The following is an 18608-nucleotide window of genomic DNA, read 5'->3' as shown; positions in this document are numbered from 1 at the left end:
ACAAGCTTCACCGCAGTGTGACAATGTGAGGTCCTGGGACAGGGATAATAATAATAATAATAATAATAATACATACAATTTCTATAGCGCTTTTCATAGTACTCAAAGACGCTTTACAACACATAATTTTAAAAATCCTAAAAGCTATGCATTAAAAATTACAATAAAAACAAACGATAAAAGCAAATAAGAACGTTCAGAGCACACAATCACACATTAAAAGCAGTTTTGAACAGGTGGGTTTTGATTAGTGATTTAAACGATGAAAGTTCGGTGCAGTCACGGATGATTTTGGGGAGAGTTCCAGAGGGAGGGGGCAGAAATGGAGAAGGCTCTGTCGGATGCCATATGTGTACAGATTGTAAAGCCCTCTGAGGCAGATTCGTATTTTGTGATAATGGGCTATGCAAAATGAACTGAATTGAATTTTACTTTGAAGTAATGTTATCAGAAGTGAAGTTATTAGAACAATATAACTGGCAACAGCAAGTCAAAACATACAGTATATAAATCAGTGAATGAACTGTAACTCCAAGATAAGTGTGGGTACCCAGCGATGTCAGAAGTCTCCAGTGAGAGCAACAGTTGGTGCACGTTGTAACCGTCACTCGTGGAGTCCGCTCCGTTTCATACAAGTTGTGTATTCTCCTGACAACTGCACGTCTCATCCTGTGTAACGCCTTTAAGTAGTACTCCAGTAATAAGATCATTCCAGTTTGCAGTGATTACAAATAGCTTTACGATGCTGTCTGGTAGAGAATTTAAAAGAAAAATGTGAAAGTACCTTTCTCCAATTGTTGTATGTGAGCAGCAGTGTTAAGCCTCCAAATGCAAAAAAATGTGCCGACAAACAGAACAGGGTAAACATACTCAATGCAGTTGGTTAAACAGGCTAGTAAGCTAACGCTGAGTCAGCTAGCGTTGGCTCATTAACATTAGCAAACTAACGCTAGCTAACATTAGCAGTAATAACAACTACACATGTAATAAGTGATACAGTTATTGTTTAACTGTTGTTACCTTAATGTTAATTAAAAGACTAAATGAGTCTTGACAAAACTCAAAGTCCAAGATGTCTTTCTTGCCTCAGCTCATCTTGAGCGTGCACATGTACTGAATATTGGCTTCTGCACATTTACCTTCTAACCCTTTATTCGGCTGCATGACCCCTTCAATCACAGAATAAACAACCCCCACCCAAACAGAGGCATTTTAACAATATATTTTCAAATATATATATATATATAAAATGTTAAGTTTTATGTTTAATTAATGTTTAGTCACTTTTCATTTTTTATTCCTGTTTTTATTGCTTACTTTGTGAATGATGTTCGTTTATTTGTGAATCACGCTGTAGAAATAAGGTTAATCATAATTATTTTTAGTATTATTATACATACATTACCCAGAGTTTACACCATCATTAAATCTGTGTGAAATGATTAGTGTTCAGTGAATCAAGTTTCTGCATGTTAATTTACTCATTTTTGTCAAAGCAGCTGCAACAACAAAATATAAAGAAATGCTTAATGAATAAAACCAGCTGTTCAATATAATTTCTGCTTTCATTCCTCTGCTTTGTGTTTTTGTTTCCATCTTTAGTATTTCATGTTTTTTCGTAAATCTAATTCACGAGGGCTGAACATCCATGTGCTGTCCTCTTTGTTTCCCTTTTTTCCATTGGTAGCCCAGTGTTTAATGTCACATTGTCTAACAAAAAGCCTTAAACACAGTGAGACATAACTAAACCCGCACAGACTTAGCATTTCAAAGTCTGCGAGTCCGAGAGGGTGGAGATTGGGATTGGACCTGTGTCATGGATTGAACGCTAACATCCAGAAGGAAGAAGATGTGTGCCCAATAAGGACACAACAATTGAAATACTACCTTCAGAAACCTTTATTTGCCACAATTTCAGCTCACGGAAGCATCATTTCACACATACAAATAAGTTGAGATAATGACCCTGAATAAGCTCAAACACATTTGTGAAAGATCAGTTTTACATCATACAGCTAATCAAATGGTATCCTCCAAATGATGCCTACAACAAAATAAACACTGAAACTGACATGTATAATGTAGTGCTGTGAAAAATAACGCGTTAACTCAGTTAATTAAATTACAGTATTAATTAGGTTGTTTTTTTAATGCATTTAACGCATGCGCAGAATGAGCTTCCAATCCGTCTGTTGTTGGTCGTCTCGAACCAGCAGCATGTCATTCTGTCTCTACGTGTCGCGTAAACACGACTCCGATCTCCGTCTCGCACGCCGCAGAGCTCGGATGCCGGCGTGTGCGCGCACATCGGAACGAAAAAAAGTCACTTGCACAGAAACCTGTGATTAACCTGATTAAAAATGTTAATCGTTTCACAGACCAAGCAGTGGCGGCTGGTGAATTTTGGGGGGGGGGGGGGGCGCAGTTTAAATATCACTCAACAATGAGAAGAAAAGAGGTTTTGAGTAGAATATTGTAAAAAACAAAGCTTTATTTCAAGAACACAGCGTGCTCAACACGGTCCAACAACAACTATCAACACACTGTAACTTTGGGCATGGGAGGTTCAGAGCAGCTTTAAGGAACATTGGGTTGGGTTTCAGAGGTTTGCAAAATAAAAGAGGTTCAGAGCAGAATAGAGTCAGAAAGAGATGCAGCACATGTTACATTGGGTGACAGAGCAGACCCACTACTGTAAAGAAAAATAGCCTCCTCTCTTTAAAGTGGTCACTTTACTCTCTGGTTAAAGTCAATCATGTCTGTTTCCATTATTCTTGAGGGAATGTGTCTGTCTTTCAGAACTTCTTCGTTGTGTTTCGATGCCTGTTCGGTCTCCTTCTGCTGACTGTAAACAGGGTTAGCTTCAGGCTGTTAGCGAGTTAGCTCAATGCTCTTAGCTAGATAACTGCGGCAAGATTCGTGCTTTACACTTGTCTGCAGCTCTTTAGATCCCTCACCCCGTTGTAGTCCAGAGAGTTTCAGTCCCTTTGGAACAACAGACAGGGGAAATTAAACAGCGCATTACTCACTGAGCCTCCAGCTGACAGCTCCGTTAGCAACCTGCTCCCGTAGCTCCGTGGAGCTCTCTGGGCTGAGGGAACGATACGTCTCTGATCTGCCGAATAGTCCAATCACGTGAAATAATAAAACGATGTCATTGGCCAACGAGCGCACATTTTTGCGACCCAAGATTCACGTTTCATCCGCCAATGAGAAGCCGGTCCTTGCCGAAACGACTGAAATATTTTCTCGATGCCGTACACACACACGTTAGATCGCCTCGAAAAAGGGGAGGGGCTTCTCTCCGTGATAATGGCGATATATTATATTTTTTCACATTAACTTAAGTGGTTGTTGACAGGCTGACGGTCTCCCACACACATTTAGCGCGTCAACACGGTATATTTAATATTTAAATGATTTGGCATATAATGTTTTTTGACAGGATTTTTTTTTTTCTTCTTCTTTTTTTTCATCTACAAATTTTAAGAGGGGCGGCGCCCTAGCGCCCTCTATGGACGAACCACCACTGAGCCCAAGTATAATGTTGACTAAATAATCACATTATTAAAAACAGCAAACATGATAGAGGGCTTGAAACAACCATCCTCTCAGGGTCGACCGCTCAAGTTCACAGAGTTAGGGAAAAGTGTCACAGAAGAGGCGATGATGACACATGAGATGGATTTACGTGTTAAAAATACATGTGGAAAAAAAAGAGAACATTAAGATTAAGAAGAGTTTTGCTGATTGTAGCAAGAACATGTTTTGGTATTTTTTATTTATTTAAAGCATAAACAACTACACAAAATAAATGACTCCATGGTGTAAAAGACTATTGGGAGCATTTGACAAAAGAAATGTCAAAACATTTTCACAAAATTATGTTACATGTTGAAGAGTAAAAAAAATACCCAAATATATTTTTGAGATGTGTTGCGTTGCATGACGTAACCCGGACATTCACATTTTCACAGTATAACAAGAGAAATTCCCCACTTCTAAGAATTCTCAGTTAAAATGCCAATTATGGCTTTTGAGAAACAAGTTTGTTCATTTGTATGCAGACCTTAACAAACCCAGTTCTTTTTTAAACATGTTTTGCCCAGTGTAGTAAATTCTGTGAAGTATTTTATACTGTATTCGTTGTAAATTTGCATTTTTAGTCATGAAGTAGATATTAGTACAGATTTGGGTTCAGAAATACACATGAGGAGTGATGGATATATCTAATTCCGATTTTCTTGATGGCATGGATATTGTTTCGTTAGACTGTGATATATGCTACACATTCTTTAGATTAATTTATTTGAGAAGGTGATATTAATTCATTTTGAGGTTGAGGGAGGTCATTCCAGATTAGTGGCCCTAATGTAAAATTTTGTTTGAACAGATGATTTGAGTTGCAGATACTCCAAAAAGTGATTGTTCCCATACTTCAGAACCAAATGGGGAAATTAAACCAGGGTATTGTTATTAAAGATGTGTTTCAAATGAGTGATGCCTTTAGCGGACCATATGTGGAGATTTAAAGGTTTATTACTGCTTAGAATGTCCGGATTGTTCCATATAGGGGTGAAATTTGAGGGTGCAAAAGGGATGTTAGTGATTTGGTGGAATTTCCACCAGGCTGTCAGTTTCTGCTATTGTTAGTATTTTGAAGCGAGGCTGGCGTTTGATTGATTGGCTGAGAATTAGTAGGTCTGAAATCTGAATGTCCTTACAGTCTGTTCTATATCTAACCATGTGTTGTCTGATTGATTGGGGTGGATCCATTTAAGAATGTATTGAAGTTGATTTTCTAGTGAGTAGTGGAAAAAATGTCGGGCTTTAAGTCCTCCTTGTGTTTTAGTTTTTTGTAAAGTGGCCAGTTTAATTATTTGTGTCTTATTTCTCCAGTAGAATTGAGTGATGATTGAGTCAAGACGTTTTAACCAGGAGTGGGTGGGTTGAGATGGAATCATTGTGAATAGGCAATTTATTTTAGGAAGTATTTTACTGTGTGCGTTGGCGCGGAAAGAACTCGTCACACGAAACCCTTCACCGTGATTTGTCAATCCGTTTGTCAACATTTTGTGAAAAAAACAACCAATGAACACTCAGTAAATCACAAAGGACCTCCCACCACACAGGTAAGGCTCATTTAGAAATAGCCGCAGTGATTTTGGCGAGCAGCGCAGAGCCTGGAGGGGCTGCAGAGCCACGAGGAGGAACACGCAGCCAGAAGAGATCCACTTGGACCCGGGTAAGTCTTCACTAAACGTTACGTGTCACGGTGTCCGTAACGTGTGCGCGGTGCTGACTAGTATTGTATTTTACAGAGAGGATTCACCAGCGCCTACAGCTCCACCTGCCCGGCCAGCAGAGAGATCTCGTGACACGATGACATGATGTTATTATAGTGAAGCCATATTGTAAATAGTCTGTGTCAATAGTTGTGTTCTGTTTTCTATTTCTCAACATGTATATAATGTAGATTTTTTAAATTATTTTTCTATGTACAATACATATTTATTTAAAAAAAATGTAATGGTCATTTTTTATTTGCACACACCCCATGAAACTTTATCTGCAATATGAAGTTATTTCTCAGTCCCATCTTTATCATTTTGGTGAATGTGTGACAGACCACATCATTTTTACTCAAAAACGGTAATACAAAATTTGGTTAAAGCCGGTTTGATCTCAATTTATTAAAAGTAACTTTCTAATCTGTGAGCTAGTGCCTTAGTGATGATTTTATTATCTACATTGAGGAGCGAAATGGGACGGTAACTAAATTGAGGAGTTGGATCTTTGTTTGGTTTGAGGAGGAGTGTATTCATGCTAGCTGGGAATTGCAATATTTTTATTATTCCAGTTATCATCTTGTTAAAAAGTGGAGCTATAATGAACCAAAAGTGTTTATAGAGCTCTGCAGGGTAGCCATCAGGTCCTGGTGCTTTGTTATTGGGCATAAGATTGAGGGCAGCAAAAAGTTCTTCCGGTGAGTCAAGTATGTTTGTTAATCTGTGGTAGAACAATGTCTTCTTGATTTGGGTCCTTTTCAGATGAATAAAGATTAGCATAAAAACTTCTGAAGATTTAATCCTTTTGAAAGTCGCCATAGACGGAAGCTTCTCTCCCGCTGCTGTGCAGCTTAGAATGCACTTGAAGTGCGTTTCCTCGTGTCCTGTAGTTTTCAGTTACTGACGACCGTGCCTTTATTATTCACAGTACGAGTGAGAGGAAGATCGATGGTCAGTGGAACCTCATCCATATTAATGACATCCTGCGGGCCAATGAAATGCTTGGCTATTTTCTCTTCTGTGAAGTTTCTGAAGTTGGACAGTTTTTCTTCAAAGTCCGCAGGTAGCTGTTGGCAGAGAGGCGTGCATGCTCTGATGCTCGGATTAACCCCTCCGGCCGGGTCAAAGTTGAGGGGAAATTCTTTTTTAAAGTATCAACTTATAACCCGCGTTTTATGGTGATGTTTTACTGGGGTAAAAACACTTTTCAAATCTGACACAGTATGTCATTAGAATAGTTTTGTGTTTGTAAGAAAAAAGAGAAATGCTGGTGTAAGTAGTTGTGAGACACTGTCCCCAGGTCAGATGAAGAGGGCAGAGAGGAAAGATAATAGTGGCCCTAAAGCAAGCCCATAAAGGGGTGACTGTGGCTCCGTGGTAGAGCCAGTTCAACCTTCAATCAAAGGATTGGCATGTAAGCTCCTCCCATCAGTGTATGAATGGGTGAATGATGACATGTAGTGTTAAAGCGTTTTGAGTGGTCGGAAGACTAGAAAAGCGCTTTACAAGTACAGGTCCATTTACCATGTAACCTTCGGCCACTGTGGTCCCGGGTAGCCCCTGCATTCCACCGGGCAGCGCTCAGTGAGCCTGTACACCACAGACGCTTGCATTAAAAAATGTTGTACGTAAATATGTATATATAATTTTGTTTCTTTTTGTATTTTCCCAGTTAAATGCATACACATGCACTTCTGTGTCATTGTCAATGAACTTATTCTGAACATCCTAAACTCGGCTGAGACGCTTAGACTCGCGCGTCACCTCAGTACTTTTTCTCTTCCGAGCTGATCGAGGGCTCTTTGCTTCACTCGGCACTTTAGAGCTGCGGCGTCTGGATTTAGAGTGTGGTGTTATGATCACTGAAGGAACTGACCTCCCTCTTAAAACTATCTCCCCAATCACAATAGATTCCTCCGCAGTGTTCTGCTCAAATTGCTCGTCCTCTTGGCTTGAACCTGCTGCCTCTCCCACTTCATCTGCATTTGAAGAACATTCAGATTTGTTGGCCCCTTGGTCCTCATCTGATGCTACTGAAACCTCTTTCTCTTTGTCAGTGTTGGCCACAGTCTCACCCTCGTCATTTCCCCTGTAATCCACTTTTGGCCTTTTTCGTACGGACCTTCGAGGGGAATCGTCTTCTTCCTCTTTCTCCATTTCCTCTACCTCTAGTCCTTCCTCCTCAGATGATTCCTGCCCTGCCTCTTCTTCCTCTCCTTCAATCTCTTCAGCAGGAGTTGCTTCTTCTTCTCCCGCTTCCTCAGTCTGACACTGTGTGCGAGCTATTTTGGATTTACGTCTAGGTGTCGCCTCAGCAGGCTTTCTTCCCTTCCTCAAAGCTCTAATTTCCACTGCTGGTTCAACTACTTCTGTGCATTTCTCTCCCGGTGCCTGTTCCTCTTGCTCATCATCAGGGTCCTTTGTCGTTTTGCTTCTTTTTGTGTCTCTCACGGCCTTTTTACCGCTACTTAGAACTCGTTCAACAACTGGTGCTTCCTCCTCATCTGTATCCTTTGCCTGCTCGTCCTTTGCCATCAACATCGTCTCCGTTGCACCTTCCGCCACTTCACATGCGGAGTTTGACTCTTCTCCTTCCACTGTATCTTGCTTTGCGACTGCTTCCTCTGCAACAACAAAGGTATTTCCCTCATGATCATGTTGTTCAACTGAAGCTTCTGTGTCCTCATCGGCAACTGTTTCAGTACTGTCGTCCTGCCCCTCCTCCTGAGCATCATGTTGGTTGGCTGCTTCCTCTTCTGCCTCAGCAGCAGTCTTTAGTACAGGAAGAACCTCCTCTGTAGCTGCTGCTTCCTCCTGGACGTTGTGATGTTTTTTTTGCAGATCCACTAAAACCACTGTCATTCTACGGAGATCAGAAAGCTGGGTTGCCATGTCCTCACTTTGTTGCTCCTTTGCCGAAGGTGTTGCCTCTTCTTCGACAGGTGGGCGTAAAGCTGAGTCGGTGGGCGGTGAAGGTAATGGTGCCTCTGTCTCTTCTTGTACCAAATCATCTGCAGCAGCTGTCACTCCAGCAGTCTCCTCTTCCTCTACAGTCATCGTCATTGTTTCTCCCTCAGACTCCACCTTTGCAGTAACAATATCCTCATTCTTCACCCTAATTTCATACTCTGGGTCTTTCCGCTGGGCCACTTCTGTTGGTGGACTTTCGGCTGGATCTGCATCTTCTTCTTTCTCTACCTCTGCTTCGACAACTGATTCCTTTGCTCCCTCTTCCGTGTTCTGGAGTTGTTTGTGGCTTCTACGAACAGACTTCCTTCCTCTTTTTGGAATTGTTCTTACCACTGGAGGTTCCAGTTCCTCTTCCTCTTCGTCTGACTGCTTCGTGCTTGGTCTTGACCTGTTATTTGGTGGAGCTTTGGACATCTTGCCACTACTTAGAGATCTAGTTGCAACAATTGGTGGCAGTTCCACTTCCTCAGTCCCCAAAGATGAGTTTCCTTCATCATATTCTTCACCTGAGGCCTCTACCTGCCTTTCTGCAGATGTTTTAGATATACCCTTCGATTGATCTTCCATTGCATCTTGTACTCGCTCTGCCACTATATCCTCTTTCTCTAGGGCCATTTCTGTTTCTTTGTTTTCTACTTGTTCAGTTGCATCAATTTCTTCAAGCCTCTCCTCCTTTTCCTGATCAGTTATCTGCTGTTCTTCCTCTTCCTCTCTTGCCTCCACTGCTGTAGATTCCTCTCCTCCTTCTTCTTCTTCTTCTTCTTTCTGGAGTTGCTTGGAGGTTCTTTTTGTCGTACTTCTCTGTGCGATGGGGAAAGGTTTCCCTTCAGTCCTTAAAAACGTGACTTCCTCTGCCTGAATTACTGATGCTACCTCCTTCCTTACTTGAACTTTTCTAGGTCTGCCTCTGGTTCTTGGTGTGGCTTTGACTGCTTGCTTTCCACTTCTCGGTGTTCTGGTTTCATTAACTAGAAGTGTTTGCTCCTCAACATCAACACTGTTAGCCTCCTCTTCTTTAGCTGTCTCCTCATCTCTCCTCTCCCCAGGATCTTGTATTTTGGCTGCTTCCTCTTCTGCCTCAGCAGCAGTCTTTAGTACAGGAAGTACCTCCTCTGTAGCTGCTGCTTCATCCTGGACGTCGTGATGGAGTTTTTGCAGGTCCACTAAAACCACTGTCATTCTACGGAGATCAGAATGCTGGGTTGCCATGTCCTCACTCTGTTGCTCCTCTGCTGAAGGTGTTGCCTCTTCTTCGACAGGTGAGAGTACAGCTGAGTCGCTGGGCGGTGAAGACAATGGTGCGTCCGTCTCTTCTTGTACCATTCCAGCTGTGTCCTCTTGCTCTATAGTTATCGTCATTGTTCCTTCCTCAGACACCACCTCTGCAGTAACAAGATCCTCATTCTTCACCTCCATTCCATCTTCCTTTGGGGCTTTCCCCTCGTCCCCTTCTGTTGGTGGATCTGAGCCCAGCCCTGTTATGACTTCCACTGCATCTTGTTTTTGCTCTGCTTCTTGTGTATCCACCTGTTCTCTGCCTCTTGTTGTTTTGCGTCTTGGCGTAGCTGTGCTTGTTTTTGTTTTACTTCTCAGAGCTCTAGTTTCAACAACTGGTGCCTCTTCCAAGTTCATTGGCTCATCTACCTCAGCTACTGCAAGGTCCCCTTCAGCATCATCTCCTACTGGAGCGTCTGCTTCTCCATCTGCACATATCTCAGAAATGGCACACCGTTTCTCTTCCATTGTAACTGTGACTGCATCATTTGCCACCTGGTGGTGTTCTTCCACCTGTTCGTATGCTGCTTGTTTATATTTTTCTTCTTCACCAGCAGCTTCTGCAGGGGGCTCTACAATCTCATCGACATCTGTTTTATTCGGTATCACTGATGTTTCTACCTCCTCGCCATTTTGTTCATTCTCAGATTGATCAGTTACTATTTCATTCTCATTTTCCTTTGCTACAGCAGTCTCTGCCAGCGCTGCAGTGTCTGATGCCACATTCTCAACTGTTATCTGCGAGTCACAGGAGATGCTGTTGAGATTATGCAAGGCAACATCTCCTACTTGTGGCTCCTTAGTCGTAAGTACTAATGTAACATCAGCTTCTTCTAGGTCTTGATGGGCGAGGATGGTGTTAGGATGGTCCGACATCTTAGCTGCATCATCAGGTGCAGTATCAACCATAACCTCTCCTTCCTCTTCAGGAGCCACACTGGACGTACCCTAAAAATAAACAAAGTCAATTGAATTATGAACAAGTTGCTGTACTGATCTGTAGACACACATGTGAATAGGAATTTGCATTTCACACCTCAGTCCTCACCAATTCCGAGACGTGCAGTTCTATCTTCTGTGGGGTAAAAACTTGATCCTCATTGGGGGATTCTGCTTCAATATCCTCAATTCTAAAAAGATTAGACACCTCTCAATAAATATCAAGATAATAGTGTCAGAATGTAATGGTGTCACAATACAGAGGAGCTTGGTGAAAAATAATCTACACAAAAGGAGTTGCTTTTATGACTTTGTTGCTTTCGACTTTATTGTATTTGTCACTGTATTTTGATGAGAATCACAAACTAATATGCTTCATTATTCATAGAGCCATAGACTACTATTTAATTTGCAGTTGACGGCGGCCTGTTCGGCTGATTTAACATGTTGAACTGGGGACTCTTGGGGTACATAAGTTAAACAACGTATATACTTATTTTAGGACTTATTCCTGCAGCACTGTATGATGACAACAGTGGTCCCACATGTCATCAACTCTGTCTATTCTTTGAAAGAGCTCTATTGTCAGAAAATACACGGTGTTGTAGTTGTGGTTGTTATTGTAAAGAGAAAATCCTTACGACACCCATCGCTATTGACAGGGTTTAATTCTTACAGACCTGATGACTTTTTCTGTCGTATCCTCTCCAATCTTTTGTCCCAACTTCCTTCGTTTTGCGCCACTACTCCTACCCCGTGCTGTGAGGGGCACTTCGGCATCTGAAACTGTTATTATTGTTACAAAGTTATTGCATCATTACAAGAAGCGATACAAACATTAACATACAATCCAAAGACCTTTTCACACGAATATTCTGACATAAAAAAAGGTAAAGACCCCCATTACGCCATCATGAACTATATAAAAGAGGCCCGGCCCCTTTCCCCAGGTCTTGATTTAAGGTAGTATGCAGGCGTTCCAGAGGCAAAGGAGGCGTGATGCCTATCAATAGCTCTGGCACTGTGTGTGTGTGTGTTTACGTGTGTGTGTGTGTGTGTACATATAGTCCCGCTTTGCTGACTGTCCAGCTGTTGTTTTGGCTTCGTTACTACCTCTGCTGCCAGCTTAATGGCGGAACAACTCCCCCCCACCACCTCTATTCTGTGTTTGTACTTTGTATACAGAGCAGTGATGCAGAATAGGCAGTGTGAAAGGGGCTTTAGCGTAAAGTTTATAACGTAGATGTAAAATGATGCTCACCTTTTGTAGCGCTCAGCACCGTCACTTCCTCCTACAAAATCAAAATGACCGGGATATATATATGTATATATTTTTGCGTGTAGAATTATTTGTACATCTTTTCTCAAATTGGACGAAATAATAACGTACCACAATTTCAACCGTGCGCTTCATAGAGCCGGCTTTTGTTATTTGAGTGACAATTGCCTCCATCGTCACATCCTTTTCCGTCCTTTCAGTGATCACGAGTGATTCCTCTGTGAATGTCAGACTCCTGGATACTGCTGAGGAACAGGGTCAGACATGCTCAGATAAGTAGAAAAAATACATTATTCGCAGCATATTCTTTGACAGAATGAAACATTTGACAATTTTAACAAAACACAATCGTTATCTAGTTTGGATACTCTTCTTTGTTTTTGTACCACTCTGGTCCATGTCCTGGATCTTCCTGGCGATATTGGTCCTCTGTCTGGGACCACCTATGCTCTGCACCTCCCACAGCAGGTCTGTGTCTCCTGGGTACTGACACAGGTATTTCTCACACACTAGGGAACAGAAAGGAGTTTATTGGCCTGACGGAAATGTACCATTAGTGCATCTTACAGACCCAGCTGACTAAGAAAGTAGATTCAGACTGTACATATTAATAAGGTGGAAATGTATACCTTTATACATGAACTTTGATATGGGGTACCTCAACCCCAGACAGTCCTCTTTGAAACTGAGCACGAAGTCCTCCAGCATGTGGAGGCCGAAGCCTTTTCCACGCTGACATTTGCGAACAAAGATGGAGTCCATCACGGGGAGCTCATAGCTTCTGGTTGAAACAGAGCTCCAAAAGCTACCTGCAAGAGAAACAAAAAGCGAGATCGTCAGAAATGATGAACACATGGACTAAACCCGGGTATTGCACCAATGCAAGTGAGCTGCAGAAAGTACGGGTAATATACGTATAGATTAATGCATTAAACATCACAGAAATTACCTGAGTGTTTGACTGAGTAGAAGCCGACAGCCTCTCCATCATTCCAGATTATTTTTGCGTGATCTTTTTCTCCATGGCAGAGGAAGGGCAGCTCCTCGGGGCTCATCTCATTGGCTCGATAGACGACGCGATTGAGGATGTATAAAACTATTTTTTCTCCCATCGTCTCCACCTGTGTAACAACCAGGAACACTATTATTCTTCAAAGGGGACATGTAATGAAACACTTTCCAGTGCTTGTGTACATACAGTTGGTGATCTGGAGTTTCTACCGACAATAAGACAACCCGGTCCGAACACCATCTGGTATATTTGGTACACAAGGCCCGAAATAACCTTTGGGTTACACTCCAATGCAGGGGTGCTCACACTTTTTCAGCATGCGAGCTACTTATTATGTGACCAAGTCAAGGCGATCGACCGACGGGGGGGGGGGTAGTAAGTGTGCTCACCTGCCGCGCGCGAGCCGAGAAGAGTTGTTGACGGGGGGGGGGGGGTGCTAGTGACTTTCTTTGCTCCGTCCCGATGCGCGCAAACCGGTGTCGGGAGCTCCGCGGCGCACGAGACGGCGGGCAGAGGACTGTTAACGCGACACCTAGAGACAGAAATGACATGCTTCTGCTGTAATGTGACGCTATAGAGAAAGTGACAGGGGGGCGGGCCCATTTTTTTAAATGTCATGCGATCTACCAATACTACGCCGCGATCGACTGGCAGGTCGCCGCGATCGACGTATTGAGCACCCCTGCTCCAATGGATGGCGGACGATGTTCAGGAGAGCGTTTCCGAATAGAAAAGCATCCGTTTATGGTCTTTTGATGAATATCTATTTAATAAATCTCAGGCTTGACATTCCCACTCATAAAGTAGACTGACAGACTCTCCCTGCAAACGCCTCAAATTAACAAATTGCCAGTTGATGAGCCTTTCAGCAAGCAAAATGATGTGAGGCACCTCCTCTTTCAACTCTCCTGGTGCAAATGTGCGCCATGTTTTTCGGAGTTTAGTTGGCAGTAGAGGATGTGGGCGAAACTTCAACTATGTATGGCGCAGCTTGCATAATTTCATGTACTTCAAATATGATCCACAAACATCCCCTTCATTACCTCCACAGCTCCACCTCGAGTCGGGTCAGCCGTCTTGAGAATGTCGTCCACCGCCCACCAGCGGTTCACCAGGTACAGGGCCACAGCCGTGACCGGGTCGCTGGGAGAGAAGAGGGCCAGCATCTTCTGTTTGCCGCCGCATCCATAGAGAGGGACGAAGCCCACGCTGGTAATGTCTATGGTGACCTGAGGACAGACAGACTGGTCAACGGCGCATTCATGAGAAAAATCAAGCACTTTGTTTTCATCCTGGACCAGAAGAAGACGTTCTTGTCTCCATGATATTTGATTAGCTCACTGTCAGTTATGAGGGCAGGTGGTGCCTGATAATGTTCCTGACTAGTTTGATATAGCACCTGCTGAACGTCCCCCTTTTAATTTATTTATCTGGCTGATGACATGTTGGAATGGTTTGAGCGTTATGCATCTGTGTGTGTGTTGCCGTGAAGGGACATCACCCGGAGAGAGAGAGAGAGAGATAAAGACGCAGCAAATAGCTGTGTCTATGCCACGACTTTGATACGACTGGAAAGCCTTATTTAGAACAATACATCCTAATTTATTAGCTAACTTATATTTTCTGTTCATATGAAATCGGCAAAGAAACGAGGAACTAAATCTGTCTGACAAACGGAGTGCTGTAGAAGTATAAAGAAGCTTAAAATGGGAAATACTCGAGTAAAGTACAAGTACCTCAATGTCGTACTTAAGTACAGTAACTGCGTCAATGTACTTAATTGTATTGCAATGACCTGGCATGTGTGTGGTTAGAAAGACATCACACCGGTCCAGTCAGGACCTGCGCGTGGTGTTTTTTACCTGGGTGGAGTCGGAGAGGGTGAGGTGGTCGGGGCAATCGGGGTTGCTGTAGAGGAGGTTGTCCATGTAGTTGTCGGCCAACCGCTCCAGCTCGGCCTGGCTGACGTTAGCCAGGAGGTCCACGGGGAACTTCATTCCTACACAACACACGGAGAGCATGAAGTTCTTAAATGATCTCTTAAACGTCACTCAAGCAGGGAACGTTGTACAGCTCTTCCCTTTCTATATTACATCACACTTTAAAGAGTACACATTTGGCTCCATTATATTTTTTTAGGGTATGGCTTCGGTTTTTCCATTGTTTTGTAACAGTCAACAAATCCCCACTAAAGACCAACAAACAGGGGGAGTTTTTATTATTATTTCTTAATCAACATCACTCAAACAGGGGGAGATGGCCTCGCCAGCCCTGCATAACGTATTTGTCTAGAATTGGGGACAATGTTTGGGTATTTCTGGGGGGGGGGGGGGTTAGAGTGTGTGTGCGCGTGTGTGTGAGAATGGTGCTGTCCGTGGTGCTGAAGAATGACACAAATCACCGACTGTTCTAAGTAATTATGTGAAGGAACTATTTTGGAGAAAACGTTTTTTTTTTTAGTGGCATATTGTAAAATTAAGTGGAGTGGAGAGAAGAGCATTTACACCTGTACATGTTCCAGTTAGTGTCCGACATTGAAGAGTCCCGTTCACTCAATGGTAGGGCAACACTCTCAAATAAAGCTCCCTTTAATAAGTGCTTCTATATGTTGTTAATTTATTCATATTTAATCAATCATTTGCACATTTTGGTCCAGATGATATGCAGCCCTTTTCTAGAAATGCTCGGTCTAAACTGTCAGATGGGGTTTTCCACAACTGTCACAATACCAACATTTGTTTACAGATTTTAATTTTATAAAAAATTCACTTCGAATTGTTTAAAAATACTTTGAATTGTTTAGAAATAAACTATGAATTGTTTTCTTTGTCATTATTATTATCATTAAATCGCAAACTTTGATACTTTTTATATTGCCATTTAACTTACTTTTATTATTAAATGAAATCCTTGTTTGCAGAAATGATTGCAGTGCCAAAATATAAATAAATGAGAAGAAAAAAAACAACTGAACTGGATAAACCCAAAACTGATAGTTTGACTTCAGTTTCTAAGTAGGACAGACTTGAATTAACACATGGCGGTGGTAACCTGATCAAATCCCAGTTCATCCTCAGTAATCTCTTGTGAGACGAATAAACTGTGACAGTTACTTCACAACATTTGCTTAAGTTCAGATCAGAAGCCAACTTTATTTTCTCCTTGCTATTTTCTGTACACATGCAGAGCTGTTTTGATTGATGAATATTCACTGACAATGAGTGAGCTCCTGAAGCTAACATGGCTAATATGCAGGCACGTGCACAGATAGTGCCCTAGTGGTGCTCAAGCACCAGCCCTTTTGCCCTGGATGAGTAAAGTGCCCTTTCTGCTGGAGCCACTTTTTTCATTCATCAGTATTTAAGAATAAAAGTTTCTCTCTCTGTCGTCAACTTCCCCTAAATGTGTTTTAATATTCGACGGGGCATTTATTTGAGTTCTTGCGAGAATTTCTCCCCGACATGCTCCTAAAAAAAAAAAAAACTCACGAAATCCGTGATGTCAAAGCCGTTTTGGGCGACGCGAAAAATAGTTTTGCTTTTGGTGTGAACGCACCTTAAGGCAAAAAAAAGTCTGCGATGAAAAAAAAACAACAAAAAAAACTGTTCATCACGTGCATGTCAGCGAATATGTTCTCAATAGTATGTTTCAAGTAGGCTACAGCCGAACCCTCGTTCTGTTTTGATCAATAGTAATCGAGTTGATAAGCGTGTCTTCTTGTCTGATAAAAAAAAAATACATAGATGTCTGCTAATTACGGTGATATGGTAACAAAAAACCGAAGACCCATTTTGACCCAGGAAAACCCCTGCATGCTTCAATAAATACTTTGATAGAGGCAAACAAACACTGAACCACAACCTATAAAAATATATTGCATCTATTACTGCAGAGTAGTGTAGGATTATGTCAAACTAGCAGGAAGTTGGAGTAGGGAGCAAACAGGGTTTACAACCGACACCTTCAGGGGCTGCAGGGTGGAGCCGGTTGGAATGAAGAGTCAAATAAGAGTTCACAAGGCTTCAACAGCTGTCTGTCGGACGCGCATTCATGGTCATAAAACATGCTTTGTGTTTTTTGCACGATAGAAAGGAATTTGTATCGTTTGTATTCAATTTTTTGTCCGAAAACCAAACTTCTAGCCTTGCAAAGAAAATTGGAAATAATATGCACACACACAACATGCATTAACACGGCTCACGCGCTAATCAGTGATAAAGACTTGATGAGACAGCTACCACCTGAAAGACCACTTTCTGAAGGGGGGGGGAGAACAACGACTTAAATGCCTGCAGTAGGCCAACAACGTCAAAAACAGCCCTGAGGGATAATCTGATAGAGTGGTTTTCTTTTTGCACTACTGTCCCGCACAAACACACCCATTGATCTCTGTCACTCTCCTCCTTCGTGCCAATGTGACATTCATGTACAAACAGAAACACACAGTCAAGCTGTTTTGTGTTTAGGTTAAAAATAATTATAAAAAAGGACACTGCAGGGACTCTGCGTGATGTTCCTTCTGGGGTTTCTTAACCCTTGTGTTGCCTTAGGGTCATTTTGACCCGAATCAATATTACACCCTCCCCCCCCTTTAGGATTAATTTGACCCCATTCAATGTTTAATGTCGGTGTTCTTTCGGTAGTCAACAAACAAACATAAAGTGCCTCACACTTAAACTTGGAAAACAATATTAATTCTAATAATTTTCTGGAGGTTTTTATTGCTGGCGTCAAATTGAACCCAAAGGGTAAAATATGTTAGTAAATATAAAGGTAACAGGAGGGTGAAACATTGAATCGGGTCAAAATGACCCAAAGGCGGGGGGAGGGTGTAATATTGATTCGGGTCAAAATGACCCTAAGGCAACACAAGGGTTAAGAAGGTTTTTACCCTTCTGCCTGGCGACAGTCAGATACAGCATCCATCCCCGGGCGCTTGACACGCCATGCTTGCCTTTCTGTTTCCCCATCTCTCACGCTGTCATGAGCATCACAAGCCAGGCATACAGTCTAGTTTGTGTTCATGCGTGTCGGAGCTAAACCCTCCCTCGGGGCAGTGGACCACAGCTCCGCCCATAAGCCACTGTGAACCACAATGCGGTACAGACAGTTTGCTGCTCAGTACGCTTTTAAAAATGCACACTGAGCGCCAGGTTCCAATGTCAATGGAAAAACAAGAACCTGTATGAAGAGCTGCTTTGAGAATGCTGTTAGGCAGGTTCTTCAGTTTTATCGATGACAATCGCAGCCAGGATTTTGGCATTAGGATATAAATATAATCATAAAAGACAAAGAAAACACCTGGGGCATCTATGGAACGTTTGAATGCATGCATGACTCTGGTGAAAAGAAAAAGCAGGACAAGAGTTCCCCTCGGGCCAGGGAGTCGAGAAAACCACAAAAATACACCTGTGTGCGTTGACAGATAAAAAAAACTTTCGGGTCGTAAAAACTGTCTTTGGTGGTTGCAAAGACACCCTTATATAAATAAAATATAATTACATTTATAAAAGGCGATAAAGGTTCTTAAAAAAATTAAAATCAGGAGACACTTAATAAGCCTATACCAGAACAGTATTTCGATGTCTTTATCTTGGAATAAGTTATCCTTTCTTTTCTTATTCTACCAAAATCAAGTCCAATTCTTGCTTACGGCATTGCTCACACAGTGTGACATAAGAATGCTGCAGCTCGTGGACTCACTGCAACTAAGAAAATAGATCACATGACTCTTGTATTAGCTGCTCTGCATTGGCTCTCCATAAAATCAAGAATCACATTTAAAATTCTTCTCCTCACCTACAAAGCCTTGACTGGTGATGCTCCATCATATCTTAAAGGAGCT

General features: G+C 42.2%; 1 protein-coding gene across 5 annotated transcripts in view; it reads right to left on the bottom strand.

The window, feature by feature from the left end:
- Positions 1–1875: 1875 nt before the first annotated feature.
- The window catches only part of LOC130196273 (FK506-binding protein 5-like), a 39646-nt gene continuing 22913 nt past the window's right edge, over positions 1876–18608 (bottom strand). For 2 of the 5 annotated variants that reach the window (XM_056418244.1, XM_056418245.1), the window contains exons 2-11: positions 14626–14762; positions 13807–13992; positions 12701–12872; positions 12381–12560; positions 12138–12260; positions 11863–11996; positions 11734–11764; positions 11153–11258; positions 10570–10663; positions 1876–10481 (exon numbers count right to left, since the gene is read on the bottom strand). In XM_056418244.1, coding sequence (XP_056274219.1) covers positions 7017–10481; positions 10570–10663; positions 11153–11258; positions 11734–11764; positions 11863–11996; positions 12138–12260; positions 12381–12560; positions 12701–12872; positions 13807–13992; positions 14626–14760 — 4626 coding nt within the window. In that variant the 5' untranslated portion in view covers positions 14761–14762 and the 3' untranslated portion in view covers positions 1876–7016. Of the gene's footprint in view, positions 10482–10569; positions 10664–11152; positions 11259–11733; positions 11765–11862; positions 11997–12137; positions 12261–12380; positions 12561–12700; positions 12873–13806; positions 13993–14625; positions 15569–18608 lie in introns of those variants that run through there. The other 3 variants (XM_056418241.1, XM_056418243.1, XM_056418242.1) reach the window with 3 other exon arrangements.

The sequence above is a fragment of the Pseudoliparis swirei genome, chromosome 7, assembly GCF_029220125.1.
Source record: "Pseudoliparis swirei isolate HS2019 ecotype Mariana Trench chromosome 7, NWPU_hadal_v1, whole genome shotgun sequence".
NCBI classification, from domain to species: Eukaryota; Metazoa; Chordata; class Actinopteri; order Perciformes; family Liparidae; genus Pseudoliparis; species Pseudoliparis swirei.
Note: the sequence above shows the minus strand (reverse complement) of the source record. Positions and strands in the feature narration are given on the sequence as shown.